This window comes from Sus scrofa, chromosome 12, assembly GCF_054392235.1.
Source record: "Sus scrofa isolate SSC_HxYL_T2T_F1_AM1 chromosome 12, Sscrofa_HxYL_maternal_Yorkshire_Landrace_v2.0, whole genome shotgun sequence".
NCBI classification, from domain to species: Eukaryota; Metazoa; Chordata; class Mammalia; order Artiodactyla; family Suidae; genus Sus; species Sus scrofa.
In genome coordinates this window covers 50,456,785-50,469,704 of record NC_139394.1, presented here as the reverse complement: position 1 = coordinate 50,469,704, position 12,920 = coordinate 50,456,785, and the positions used below count along the sequence as shown (strand labels likewise).

At 41.1% G+C, this 12,920-nt stretch overlaps 1 protein-coding gene across 43 annotated transcripts in view; it reads right to left on the bottom strand.

Annotated features, from left to right (window-relative positions):
* Window positions 1-12,920, bottom strand: part of EFCAB5 (EF-hand calcium binding domain 5) — a 118,781-nt gene that overhangs the window by 37,918 nt on the left and 67,943 nt on the right. For 15 of the 43 annotated variants that reach the window (XR_014821483.1, XR_014821484.1, XR_014821488.1 and 12 more), the window contains 5 exons: window positions 9,873-9,972; window positions 7,626-8,750; window positions 4,469-4,546; window positions 4,280-4,372; window positions 1,091-1,305 (listed from right to left, as the gene is read on the bottom strand). Coding sequence is in view for 33 of the 43 variants with exons in the window: in XM_084985345.1 (XP_084841471.1) it covers window positions 1,091-1,305; window positions 4,280-4,372; window positions 4,469-4,546; window positions 7,626-8,750; window positions 9,873-9,972 (1,611 nt within the window). In the remaining 10 variants the exon portion in view is untranslated. Of the gene's footprint in view, window positions 1-1,090; window positions 1,306-4,156; window positions 4,547-7,625; window positions 8,751-9,872; window positions 9,973-12,920 lie in introns of those variants that run through there. The other 28 variants (XR_014821480.1, XR_014821481.1, XR_014821482.1 and 25 more) reach the window with 11 other exon arrangements.

Below are 12,920 nucleotides of genomic sequence, written 5' to 3'. Positions count from 1 at the left end.
GCCTACACCAAAGCTCACAGCAATGCTGGATCCTCAACCCAATGAGCAAGGCCAGTGATCAAACCCATGTCCTCATGGATAACAGTCAGGTTCATTATCATGACTAGCATGGTAAGTGGACTAGAATGATAATGGGAACTCCCATTTATATTTTTGTTTTACTAGATCATGTCATTTTGACAGTAATTTATTTATTTTAGGTGGGTTTCATTGCTAAAAGATGGAGTTCCCATCGTGGCTCAGTGGAAACAAATCTGGCTAGCATCCATGAGGTTGCAGGTTCGATCCCTGGCCTCGCTCAATGGGTTAAGGATCCAGCATTGCTGTGAGCTGTGATGTCGGTCACAGATGTGGCTTGGATCCCACATTGCTATGGCGTAGGCCAGCAGCTACACCTCTGATTTCCTGGGAACCTGCATATGCTGCAAGTGCAGCCCTAAAAAGACAAAAAAAAAAAAGTGAAATATACCATTTGGTCAAATGGGGGGAGGACTGTAACTGGGGATGCACAAGAGATATCAACTCTAGATTAGGTTGAGAAGACTTGTATGACTGAGGAGGTTACTGAATATGCCTGGTGGACCTATAAAAGCACATAAATTGTTTATATCAGCTAATGTGTTTGCACTTTTCATCCAAGTAAGTAGCAAGTTCTTAGGAAATATTTTCTGCCTTGATGCACATGAATAAAAATATATATTCAAGCCACTATTGTGCCCCTATGTGTGTGCATTTGTAGATATGCTCACACAGCAGACGGCGCACACACATACCCAGACATCTTTTCACACACACATATCTGTTCCTTGGAATCTGTTCTTCAAACTTCAGAAGAGCAAAAACAAAGCTATACAATAAACCATCTCCTGCCATCAGAAATCATGTTATTATTAGGGGAATCAGTTCCCTGGAGTGTGATCTTAGAACATTTGACAATAAAATGAAGTATTTAATTGCCATGCTCAATGAAGTAAAGTGATAGGTTTGGTTGTAAATTATATAAGAAGAGATACACTAGGAATAACTGAGATTGATAGATTTATTTATAATAGTGACCTCAGTTGTTTTATTGATAAGTAATATTACTTACCTCTTCTAAGCTACTCATTTTCTCTTCTTTTGTTTCAACAAAGCTCCTCTTAAAAAAAGAGGTAAGGGCCTCGCTGACACTCAAGGGGGAGTCTTCACCAACAAATGTCTCCAGGAGTTGCACAAACTGGAGCAGATTGAAGGAAACTCCATTGAAGGCACTCCTACCTTTTAATTCTGTGTAAGACTGAATATTTCTGATAATTGAGTGTAGGTCTATCAAGCAGGAAACAGACATCAAACAATGAAGTGAACGATTTTATCAAAGGTCAGGAAAAACATATCAGTACTTACTATAATGTATATATACTACTTTTTTTCCTGTCAGGAATCCATGCTCCCTTCATGAGGACAGCACCCTCCTTTTCTAATTTGGGAAAATTTATCAGATACATCATCAGTTTAGATGTATCAGGTAGTACCGAGCCTCCCCTGCCTCTTGGATAGCCACGTGATGTAGGTCTGCCCAATGATTCACATATGAAAGCAATTAATTCACTATAGGCCAACAAGAATTAGCCCCAGAACTACTGAGGAAACCACTGGGGAAGAATCATTCTTCTTGTGCTCTGATTCCTGAACTAGTAGGATGTAGGCTTAGAGAAACTTTCATGGACATTTTTGCCACAATGCAGAGAAAACTACCTAAAACTGAAAGTTGCACAGAGAAGACTGGGGCTGAGAGGCAAAGAGACAGTGTCCTGGAGGTATTATTGAGCCCTTGGATTCAGTTGTGCTGGAAGCCAGCTGCAGCCTGGCTCTGTCTGTAAACACCACCACTACAATCTCTCCTCCAGAGAGCCTTATCTTGAAGCTCCAAGTTATAATATGAAGCATATTTCATAAAAGAACTCAGTGATTTTTGTTTGATTTATTAACTAATCCAATCATTCATGCCCTTATGCCTTCCATATGAGTCACTGATGTGACTTAAAAAGGATCACCTATTCATTTGTCAAAACGGTAAAGCAAAACGGAAATAAAGAAGACCAGGAGGGGGGAGTTCCCGTCGTGGCGCAGTGGTTAACGAATCCGACTAGGAACCATGAGGTTGCAGGTTCGGTCCCTGCCCTTGCTCAGTGGGTTAAGGATCCGGCGTTGCCGTGAGCTGTGGTGTAGGTTGCAGACGCAGCTCGGATCCCGCGTTGCTGTGGCTCTGGCGTAGGCTGGCGGCTACAGCTCGGATTCGACCCCTAGCCTGGGAACCTCCATATGCCGCAGGAGCAGCCCAAAGAAATAGCAAAAAGCTAAAAAAAAAAAAAAAAAAAAAAGAAGAAGAAGACCAGGAGAAGAGGAATGAATTATCAGGCCACAAGAGCTTAACCAATGCCATGCAATTTTACCAAATACATGGAGGATAGAAAGTTTGTCATTTGATCCATGCTTAAATGAGAAAAAATTGCAGATAGGAAGAGAATAATCTCTATAAGTTTCACTACTTGTTGATGAAAGGTAAAGTGATACAACAGCATTGCAATAAAATATGAGTACTTGTTAGAAAAACTGTTGTTAAAAACATGGTTTACTGGAGTTTTCATCATGGCTCAGCAGGTTAAGAACCCAACTAGGATCCATGAGGACTCAGATTCGATCCATAGTGTCCCTCAGTGGGTTAAGGATCTGACGTTGCTGTAAGCTGTGGTGTAGGTCACAAATGCAGCTCGGATCTGGCGTTGCTGTGGCTGTGGTGTCGGTCTACAGCTGCAGCTCCAATTGGACCCCTATCCTGGGAACTTCCTTATGCTGCAGGTGTGGCCCTAAAAAGAAGAAAAACAACAACAACAACAGCAACAAAAGGTTTACTGAGAGCTAAAAGTTACCCTTTGCTCTCTCTTTTGAGTAGGTCTTTCTTTCTAAGTCTTCAAAAACAATATTGGAGTTCCCATTGTGGCTCAATGGTTAACGAATCTGACTAGGAACCATGAGGTTGTGGGTTCGATCCCTGGCCTTGCTCAGAGGGTTAAGGATCAGATGTTGGCGTGAGCTGTGGTGTAGGTCGCAGACAAGGCTTGGATCCCACATTGCTGTGGCTATGAAGTAGGCCGGTGACTACAAGTCTGATTAGACCTTAGCCTGGTAACCTCCATATGCTGCAGGTGCAGCCCTAAAAAGACAAAAGACAAAAAGAACAAAACAAAACAAAAAAAACCCCCAAAAAACCCCCAAAAAAACCCAATATAGATCCTCACCTGCCTACATGTTTGGATGTGGAACTACCAAGGAGAGGAATATCTGGAATGATTTCTATTGTTCAAATCTCTAATATCTTATTCCCTTTGTATATCTGGATCATAGCCTCAAAGTGGTTTCAGGGCCATGTCACAGTAAAAAAAAGTGTAATATTTGGCCCTCTGTATCTGAAAGTTCTGCATCTGAGGACTCAACCAATTGTGGATTGAAAATATTAGGGAAAAAATTTCCAGAAAGGTCCAAAAAGCAGAAATGGAATTTGCCACACTCTGGCAACTATTTACATAGCATTTACATTGTATTTACAACTATTTAAATAGCACTTCCTCTGTATTAGGTATTACAAATAATCTAGAGATGATTTAAAGTATGTGGGAGGATATGTATCAGTTATGTGTAAACACTAGGCCATTTTATATAAGGGACTTGAGGATCCTTGAATGTTGGTATTCAAGCTTAAGGGGTGGCATCTGTGAAACCGATCCCCTACAGATACTAAGAGAAAACGGTACTAATGCATTTGTTTTCGAGCATTAATCAATACCACTTCATATACACTACCTCCCAAAACAGTCATCTCGAACATGGCTAGATCCATCAGCTCAGGGACAAAATAATTTAAGTATCACTCTGCTGTGTCTTCGCTAAGTTCAGTCTTTTTTATTCTTTTATTTCTGTCTTTTTAGGACCGCACCCACAGCATATGGAAGTTCCCAGGCTAGGGGTCGAGTCAGAGCTACAGCTGCTGGCCTACACAACAGCCACAGCCACAGCAATGCCAGATCCGAGCTACACTGCAGCTCATGGCAACGCTGGGTCCTTAACCCACTGAGTGAGGCCAGGGATCGAACCTTCATCCTCATGGATACTAGTTGGGTTCGTTACTGCTGAGCCATGATGGGGACTCCAAAGTTCAGACTTTATCTCTGGGTCCCACAGTAAATTAATCTCATCAATTAGAGTGCCATATCTTCTTCCCAGTTTTGTTGTTAACACGTACCTGTGAACCTGGAGTTACCATAGATTGAGTTTGCCTGTTCCTCATCTTCACATCTGGCATACTTTGTGTTCCAGTTACAAGTCAAAAGTTCACCTATAAAATACATCTTCCATAATATAGTCAATTTAACTTCTCTTTCACAATGTTTTTGCTCTAAAGAATGAACGAAAGGAGGATTCAATGAGTTACCTGACCATGACTTTCCTTCTATTTTTTGGGACTTGCGTTCACAGGATTTGTCTTTCTGAACTTCCTTTTTTGCAGTTTCTAAAAGGTACAAAAGAATATGTCCTATGAATTGGACATTATATATTTTACTATATATTCTAAAGTTAATAAATGAGAGAAATGCCTTGCATATGGAACACAAAAACTTTCTTTCAGGTCCTTTCCTAAGTATGTTGTGGAATAATCAATCACAATGGTATCACTTTAGTTGTTGCGAATAGCTCTGTGACAAAAGCTACTTATTGTACCCAGATTTGGCTAGGCAAAGTGAAGGCTATTTATCCTAGCCTCCTTGTCAGCTAATTTTCACTATATGCCGAAATTCTGACCAATGGGCTGTGAAGGGAAATGATGTCATGACTATCCTTTCTCCTTGTTCTCACCTGCTTGTCAGATTGTGGACATGGTGGCAAACTATCTTGGACTGTGTGGTTGGAAGAGATAGGAGACAAAAGGAGCTTGAGCCAGTGTTGATTTCATCGGGCTGAGATGTCACATAAGTTTTGACTTTTATATGAGAAAAAAACTTCTCTTTTTTTCTTTTTTCTTTTTTTTTTTTTTGTCTTTTTTAGGGGTGCACCCACGGCATATGGAGGTTCCAAGGCTCTGGTCAAATTGGAGCTATAGCCGCTGGCCTGCACCACAACCACAGCAACTCAGGATTCAAGCCTCATCTGTGACCTACACCACAGCTCACAGCAACGCCGGATCCTTAACCCACTGAGCAAGGCCCAGGGATCAAACCTGTGTCCTCATGGAGGCTAGTCAGATTCATTTCTGCTGAGCTACAACAGGAACTCCAGAAACTTCTCTTTTGTTTAGACATTGTTATTCTGTTTTGCTTCTGTTTGTTTTTTCAGACACTGTTATTTTGGATCCCTGTTGTACAAAGCCAAAATTAAGTCCTCACTAATATAATTTCTTTTTTTTTTTTTTTTTTTTTTTTTTTTTTTTGTCTTTTGTTGTTGTTGCTATTTCTTGGGCCGCTCCCGCGGTATATGGAGGTTCCCAGGCTAGGGGTTGAATCGGAGCTGTAGCCACCGGCCTACGCCAGAGCCACAGCAATGCGGGATCCGAGCCGCGTCTGCAACCTAAACCACAGCTCACGGCAACGCTGGATGGTTAACCCACTGAGCAAGGGCAGGGACCGAACCCGCAACCTCATGGTTCCTAGTCGGATTCGTTAACCACTGCGCCACGACGGGAACTCCATAATTTCTGATTGAATAGTAACTTCACTGATTTTTTTTAGCTGTATCCCTACTATATAAAGAGAGCCAGAAATTACTAGCCCTGTTTTGTGGAGAAACATATATATAATGCTGGAAAAATGAAAGATTTTAAAGTAGTTAATGATAGTGTAGAATCTATAACACAGATTGCCCATCTCTTAGAAGTTTTTAAATAAGAATTTTGGGGGGGACTGTGGAACTTTGGAATGAAAGGGCAGAACTAAAAAAAAATATGTCTAGGAGTTCCCGTCGTGGTACAGTGGTTAACGAATCCGACTAGGAACCATGAGGTTGTGGGTTCGGTCCCTGCCCTTGCTCAGTGGGTTAACGATCTGGCGTTGCCATGAGCTGTGGTGTAGGTTGCTAACGTGGCTCGGATCCCACGTTGCTGTGGCTCTGGCGTAGGCCGGTGGCTACAGCTCGGATTAGACCCCTAGCCTGGGAACCTCCATATGCCGCGGGAGCGGCCCAAGAAATAGCAAAAAGACAAAAAAAAAAAAAAAAAAAAAAAAGTCTAACTGAGGTCTTAAGTGGCATTGAGTTTGGCTCTCTAAAAGATTAGAATTCTTTAACAAAAAGGGCATAAATTGGCATAGGCAATTTAAAGGAAAAGTCTTTTTCAGAATAAATATTTAAAATGCAGGGTGCTTTCTGTCTTAAATATGACTTTCAGAAACTCGTCTAGAACATTTTATATACAACTGAAAAAAAGTGAGATACTTTTAAAATTTGAAATAAAATAAATTTTTTTTTTTTTTTGTCTTTTCAGGGCTGCACCTGCTGCATATGGAGGTTCCCAGGCTAGGGATCCAATCGGAGCTGTTGCTGCCAGCCTACACCACAGCCACAGCAACACGATCTGAGCCGAGTCTGCCACCTACACCACAGCTCACGGCAGTGCCGGATCCTTAACCCACTGAGTGAGGCCAGGGATTGAACCCGCAACCTCATGGTTCCTAGGCAGATTCATTAACCACTGAGCCACGACAGGAACTCCTGAAATAAAATATATTTTAAAAAATGGTTTCTGAGGAGTTCCCGTTGTGGCTCAGTGGTTAACGAATCCGCCTAGGAACCATGAGGTTGCCAGTTAGATCCCTGGCCTTGCTCAGTGGGTTAAGGATCCAGCGTTGCTGTGAGCTGTGGTGTAGGTTACAGACGTGGCTCAGATCTCGCGTTGCTGTGGCTCTGGTGTAGGCCGGCGGCTACAGCTCCGATTCAACCCCTAGCCTGGGAACCTCCATATGCCACGAGAGTGGCCCAAGAAAATGGCAAAAAGACAAAAATAAATAAATAAATAAATAAAAATGGTTTCTGAGAGTTCCCATTGTGGTTCAGCAGTAACAAACCCTACTATATCCATGAGTTCTCGGGTTCAATCCCTAGCCTCACTCAGTGGTGAAAGATCTAGTGTTGCCACAAACTGTGGTGCAGGTTGCAGACATGGCCTGGGTCCAGCGTTGCTGTCGCTGTGGCCAGTGGCTGCAGCTCTAATTCAACCTCTAGCCTGGGATGCTGCAGATGTGGCCCTAAAAAAAGTTAAAAAAAAAAAAAAAGCAGTTTCTAATATCACACACCACATTTAAAACAAAAGGGCTGCCACTGCCTGTCCAGTGAAATTGTTTACATATAGTATTACTAGATTTCTTCCTTACAAATGGGCTTCTAGTGTAAAAGGAATTCTAGGTAAATTGACAAAAGAGACTTTCTGGTTTGCATGTAAATAATTGCTCAAGGTTTAGACTCACGATAAGTAGCAAAATATATCTGAAGGTTATATGACATTATACGTCAGGAAAAGACGCTAACTGAAATGAATGTTTTCTGAAAGGACTTTTTAAAAACACTTTACAAAATAAGGAGATGCAGGAGAACTATATTATTACCTGAAAGATGACTTTTTCTGTGTGATGCTGAAATCTTCTCTTGCAGCTCAGAACTTATGAATAGCTGCTCTTCATATATTTCCTCTAGAGTCCTTTCTTCCTGTGGAGGGATTTCACTGTACTCAGAAGAAATAACCTCCCTAGATTTTTTACTTTCTCTTAAGATACTACCTTTTCTTGATTGTGAAGTTAAGTCTTCGTCCTGTTGTTTTTCTGGAATTGTCTCTGTAGGTGGTGGTTGTTCTGCAGTTGACCCTCCATGTGGTCCTTGTTCCACTACTGACTCTCTGCGTGGTGCCTCTTCCAGAATTGACCCTCTGCGTGGTCCTTGTTCCACTACCGACTCTCTGCGTGCTTCCTCTTCCAGAATTGACCCTCTGCGTGGTCCTTGTTCCACTACTGACTCTCTGCGTGCTCCCTCTTCCAGAACTGAGCCCCTGCGTGGTTCTAATACCGACTCTCCGTGTGATCCTTCTTCTGCAGTTGACCCTCTGTGTGGTCCCTGTTCTGCAGATGACTGTCTGTGTGGTCCCTGTTCTGCAGATGACTGTCTGTGTGGTCCTTGTTTCTTGGGTGAACCTCTGTATGATCCTTGTCCTGTTGTTGACTCTTCATGTTCTCCTTGTGCTATTATTGATTCTCTGTAAAGTGCCTGTTCTGCAGTTGATTCAGTGTGGATTCCCTGCGGTACTCCTTGATTTGTTATTGGCTCACTATATGGTCTTTGTTCTATTATTAACTCTCTACTTGATCCTTGTTCTGTAGTTGGCCCTGTGTAGCCTCCTCGTTCTGCTACTGATTCTTCATACAGTTCTTGTTCTCCAGTTGACTCTCTGTCTTGTTCTAGTTCTTTGGTTGAAATTCTGTTTGGTTCTTGTTCTTCAGTTGTCCCTCTCTGCTGTTCTGGTGGGCTTTGTGGTCGTGTTGATTTTCTATGTTCATCATGTTTATATTGATCTTCTGGATTTGCTAATAATTTGCTTTTGGTTTTGCTACCTTGCTTTTCAGAAAGTAATGTATTCATCTTTAAGAGCACTTTGTCGAAGTCTTCATAAATGTGTTTCTGATTATCCATATCTCCCCAGAACTCAGGCAAGTCTTGCTCTCCAAATTCAACAAATGGCCCTAATGCAGAAAAGAAAATATTTACCTCAACAATTGATCTCATAGTTCAGAATCAGAGCTAGTAAATTAATGCAAAAAAGCAATGAGCAGAGTGATTTTAATATAGGCCTATTGCTTTAAATTAATATCAGTTATCTTTCCCAGCAACCCAATAAAAAATAAAAAGGTGGAGTTCACGTCATGGCACAGGGGAAACCAATCTGACTAGGATCCATGAGGTTGTGGGCTCAATCCCTGGCCTCACTAAGTGGGTTAAAGATCTCGCATTACTGTGAACTATGCTATAGGTCACAGACATGGCTCCGATCCCACATTCCTGTGGCTATGGTTGTGGCTGGCAGCTGTAGCTCTGATTCGACACCTAGCCTGGAAACTGCCATATGCTGGGGGTGTGGTCCTAAAAAGAAAAGAAAAGAAAGGAAAGAAATGATATAGAGATTTAAACATAATAGAAAAGATCCATGAAACTAATGAAACTAAAAGCTGGTTCTTTGAAAATATTTTTAAAATTTGATAAACTTTTAGCTAGACTCATCAAGAAAAAAAGAGAGGTGTTCCCTCGTGACTCAGAAGGTTAAGGATCAAGCATTGTTACGGCTGTGGTGCAGGTTTTTTTTTTTTTTTCTTTGTCTTTTTGCCTTTTCTAGGGCCGCTCCTGTGGCACATGGAGGTTCCTAGGCTAGGGGTCCAATCGGAGCTATAGATGCCAGCCTACACCAGAGCCACCAACGCCAGACCCGAACCACGTCTGCAACCTACTCAGCTGACGGCAACGCCAGATCCTTAACCCACTGAGCAAGGTCAGGGATTGAACCCGCAACCTCATGGCTCCTAGTCAGATTCCTTAACCACTGGACCACGACGGGAACTCCTTGAACAAATTTAAAATTGAGTTCAAGCTGAGTTCTCACTTAACAAACTTTAGCATTGCACAATCCTGAAAAATACATCTAGTTGTGATGAAGAGTGAATTTTGTGTGGAAAGAACAACTAGATATAGCTATCATGATCTAAGGGAAGTATTATATGAGGGGATTCCATGGGGATAGAATGATCTCGTATTATCACATCAGTGTACCACATCACTTCAGTTTAAGCATACTCCCTCTGGGTGGCACTTACATTGTCTTGGGTTTCGGAGTACACCTCTGAGCACTTTTGAACTTTGGTCATAGAATGTTTCCAGCAAGGCCAATGTCCTCTGCCGATCCAAAAACCCTACCTAAGCAGAAAGTTTGCAATTAGTTGTTACAAGAGATCTGAAATTTTTATGTAGATGGAATATTGAAGTTCTTAACAACGCCACCAGCAGCATCATGATGTAAATAAAAGCTTCAGAGGAATTCCCTAGTAGCCTAGCAGTTAAAGGATCTGGCATTGTCACTTCTGTGGCTTGGGGTGCTCCAGTGACATGAGTTTGATCCCTGGCCTGGAAACTTTCATAAGCCATGGAAGTTCCCGGGCCAGAGATTGAACCTGTGCCACAGCAGAGACTGCCGTGAAAATACTGGATCCTTAACCCACTGGGCCACGAGAGAATTTCTAAATAAAATTTTTAAAGGAAGAGAAAAGTCTTATAATAACTTATGTATTTTACATCCCTCCCCCTTCTCTGCTTCAGTTTGGATAGTTTCTTTTGCTATGTCTTCATGTTTACTAATATTTTATTGTTCAGTGTCTTATCTGATGCTAACATCACGTAGTGAAGTTTTAATTGTATTTTTTTTTTTTATCTCTAGAAGTTCAATATGGAACATGGTTGATTGAAACATGAACCTGGTGAATGGCACTGTGGATTCAGTGATTAACACTTGGAAGATCACTGCTCCTTACTCAACAAAGCATGGTTCCCGATATATTTTTAATAGAATCCTCTAAGAATTACCATTGTTCTTTCATGCCATATAGCTAATTCTGAAAACTTCAACTGAATACATTTTTCAGAGAAGATTTTCTGCCTTCAGAAGTATTTAAGGGCCCTTCCAAATGGTGGATTCTGAGCCTCACTCTCTAAGCTCATGTAGCTACAGATATACAAACATGTGTACCTATCCATATATACCTATATGGTTTATATCATTGTTTGCTTTAAAAAATGGGATTTTAATATATACATTTCTCCATCTCTTACTTTTTGTGCTCATTAATAATCTTTAAAAGTTCCTCTAAGTTAGTTGGTATAGATCTATTCATTTTGTATAAAGGCTGCATGATATTCCAAGATGCAGATGTACCATCATTTAAAAAACATTCCCCCCATCTCCATGTATAAACAATGCCACAGAATCATTCTTGTACATGTATTTTCTATTGACTCGTGCTTTTATTTATTTCTTTTGCTAAAAATTTCAGAAATGGGGTCACTTGGTTGAAGGGTGTGTGTATTTTTAACTTAAATAGGTATATCCAGATTATTAAACTTGCACCATGAATGGTTGAGAAAATACTTTTCTTCTATCCTTACCAGCAATAGGTGTTATCATTTTAAAATGTTTCTATTTATCTGTCAAGTAAGTAGTGATTCCACAAAATTGAATGTTCAAATCCTTTGTCCAGTTTTCTTTGGGGGCTTATAGAGTGTCCTACCATCAGAGAAAGGGGCAATTCATTCAGTGCCAGCCATAATACTTGTTAACTCTGACCATATGGAGTTCATTCCACTGAATCATTCTGCTGAATCCTTAACCCCATGAGTGAGGGCAGGGATCAAACCCACATCCTCATGGATACTAGCTGGTTCTTAACCCACTGAGCCACAAAGGAAACTCCATAGAGGCTACTTTAAAAATTGCTTTTTCTGAATTGCAGTCAGGTATGGTATATTTGTCTACGCTTAAGATGGTTATAAAAAACTGCTCTAAAAAAAGAAAAAAAAAGAAAAAAAAAAAAAAAAAGGAGTTCCCGTCGTGGCGCAGTGGTTAACGAATCCGACTGGGAACCATGAGGTTGCGGGTTTGGTCCCTGCCCTTGCTCAATGGGTTAATGATCTGGCGTTGCCGTGAGCTGTGGTGTAGGTTGTAGACGCGGCTCGGATCCTGCGTTGCTGTGGCTCTGGCGTAGGCCAGTGACTACAGCTCCGATTCGACCCCTAGCCTGGGAACCTCCATATGCCGAGGGAGTGGCCCAAAGAAATAGAAAAAAGACAAAAACAAAAAACAAAAAAAAACTGCTCTATGGAGTTCCCTGGTGAGAGTTGTCACTGTTGTGGCTTGGGTCACTGTTGTGGTGTGGGTTTCATCCCTAGCCTGGGAACAGCATGCCATGGGTGTGGCCAGAAAAGAAACTGCTCTAAGAAAGTCATTTTTAAATTTATTATAAGTCCAACATAAAGGATGTTCACTTCATCACATAGGACCCCTTTAATGGGAACTTCCAGAAGAAACTCCTGAGTATATTTTATCCCAAATTCCTATACTTCCTCTTAATACCAGTTTATATTTATCTTAAAAACATTGTCAGTAGGGTGTTTCATCATGTTTGCCTTTTCACATTTACTACTAGGAAGCTTAGAATCAGACTTGTAGACAACCCAGAGCAAATATTTATGCTATGCATTTTGGGGTTTGTTCCCAGCTTCATTTAGTATCCTGTCTCATTTTTTTTCTTTTAGCCTACTTTTTTTTTTTTTGCTTTTTAGGGCTACACCCATGGCATGTGGAAGTTCCCAGGCCAGGGGACAAATCAGAGCTTAGTTGCCAGCCTACACCACAGCCACAGCAATGCCAGATCCAAGCTGCATCTGCAACCTATACCACAGCACACGGCAACCCCAGGTCCTTAACCCACTGAGTGAGGCCAGGATTGAACCCACGTCTTCATAGATACTAGTCAGGTTCATTACTGCTGAGCCACAAGAGGAACTCCCATCCTACTTTTAATCTATGTTCCTTTGTGGCATTTTATCTATTCTTATAAGCTTTCTTAAATCTTTTCAGAAACATGGGATACAAACAAATAAATATAAAGTTCGTAAATAAATATATTCCAGTAAAATTTGTATCTTTTTTTGCAAATCCTTTTGGTATCCTGGCACACTAGTGTCTTCCCAAATTCCATTCTTAGAAATACTTTTTGATATAAAGTTTTCTTGTTTTTAAAAAGCAGAATAAAATATGGTAGGCTTTCTATTCCCAGCATCTCTTTTCTATACGTAGCCACCAGCAAAGACAG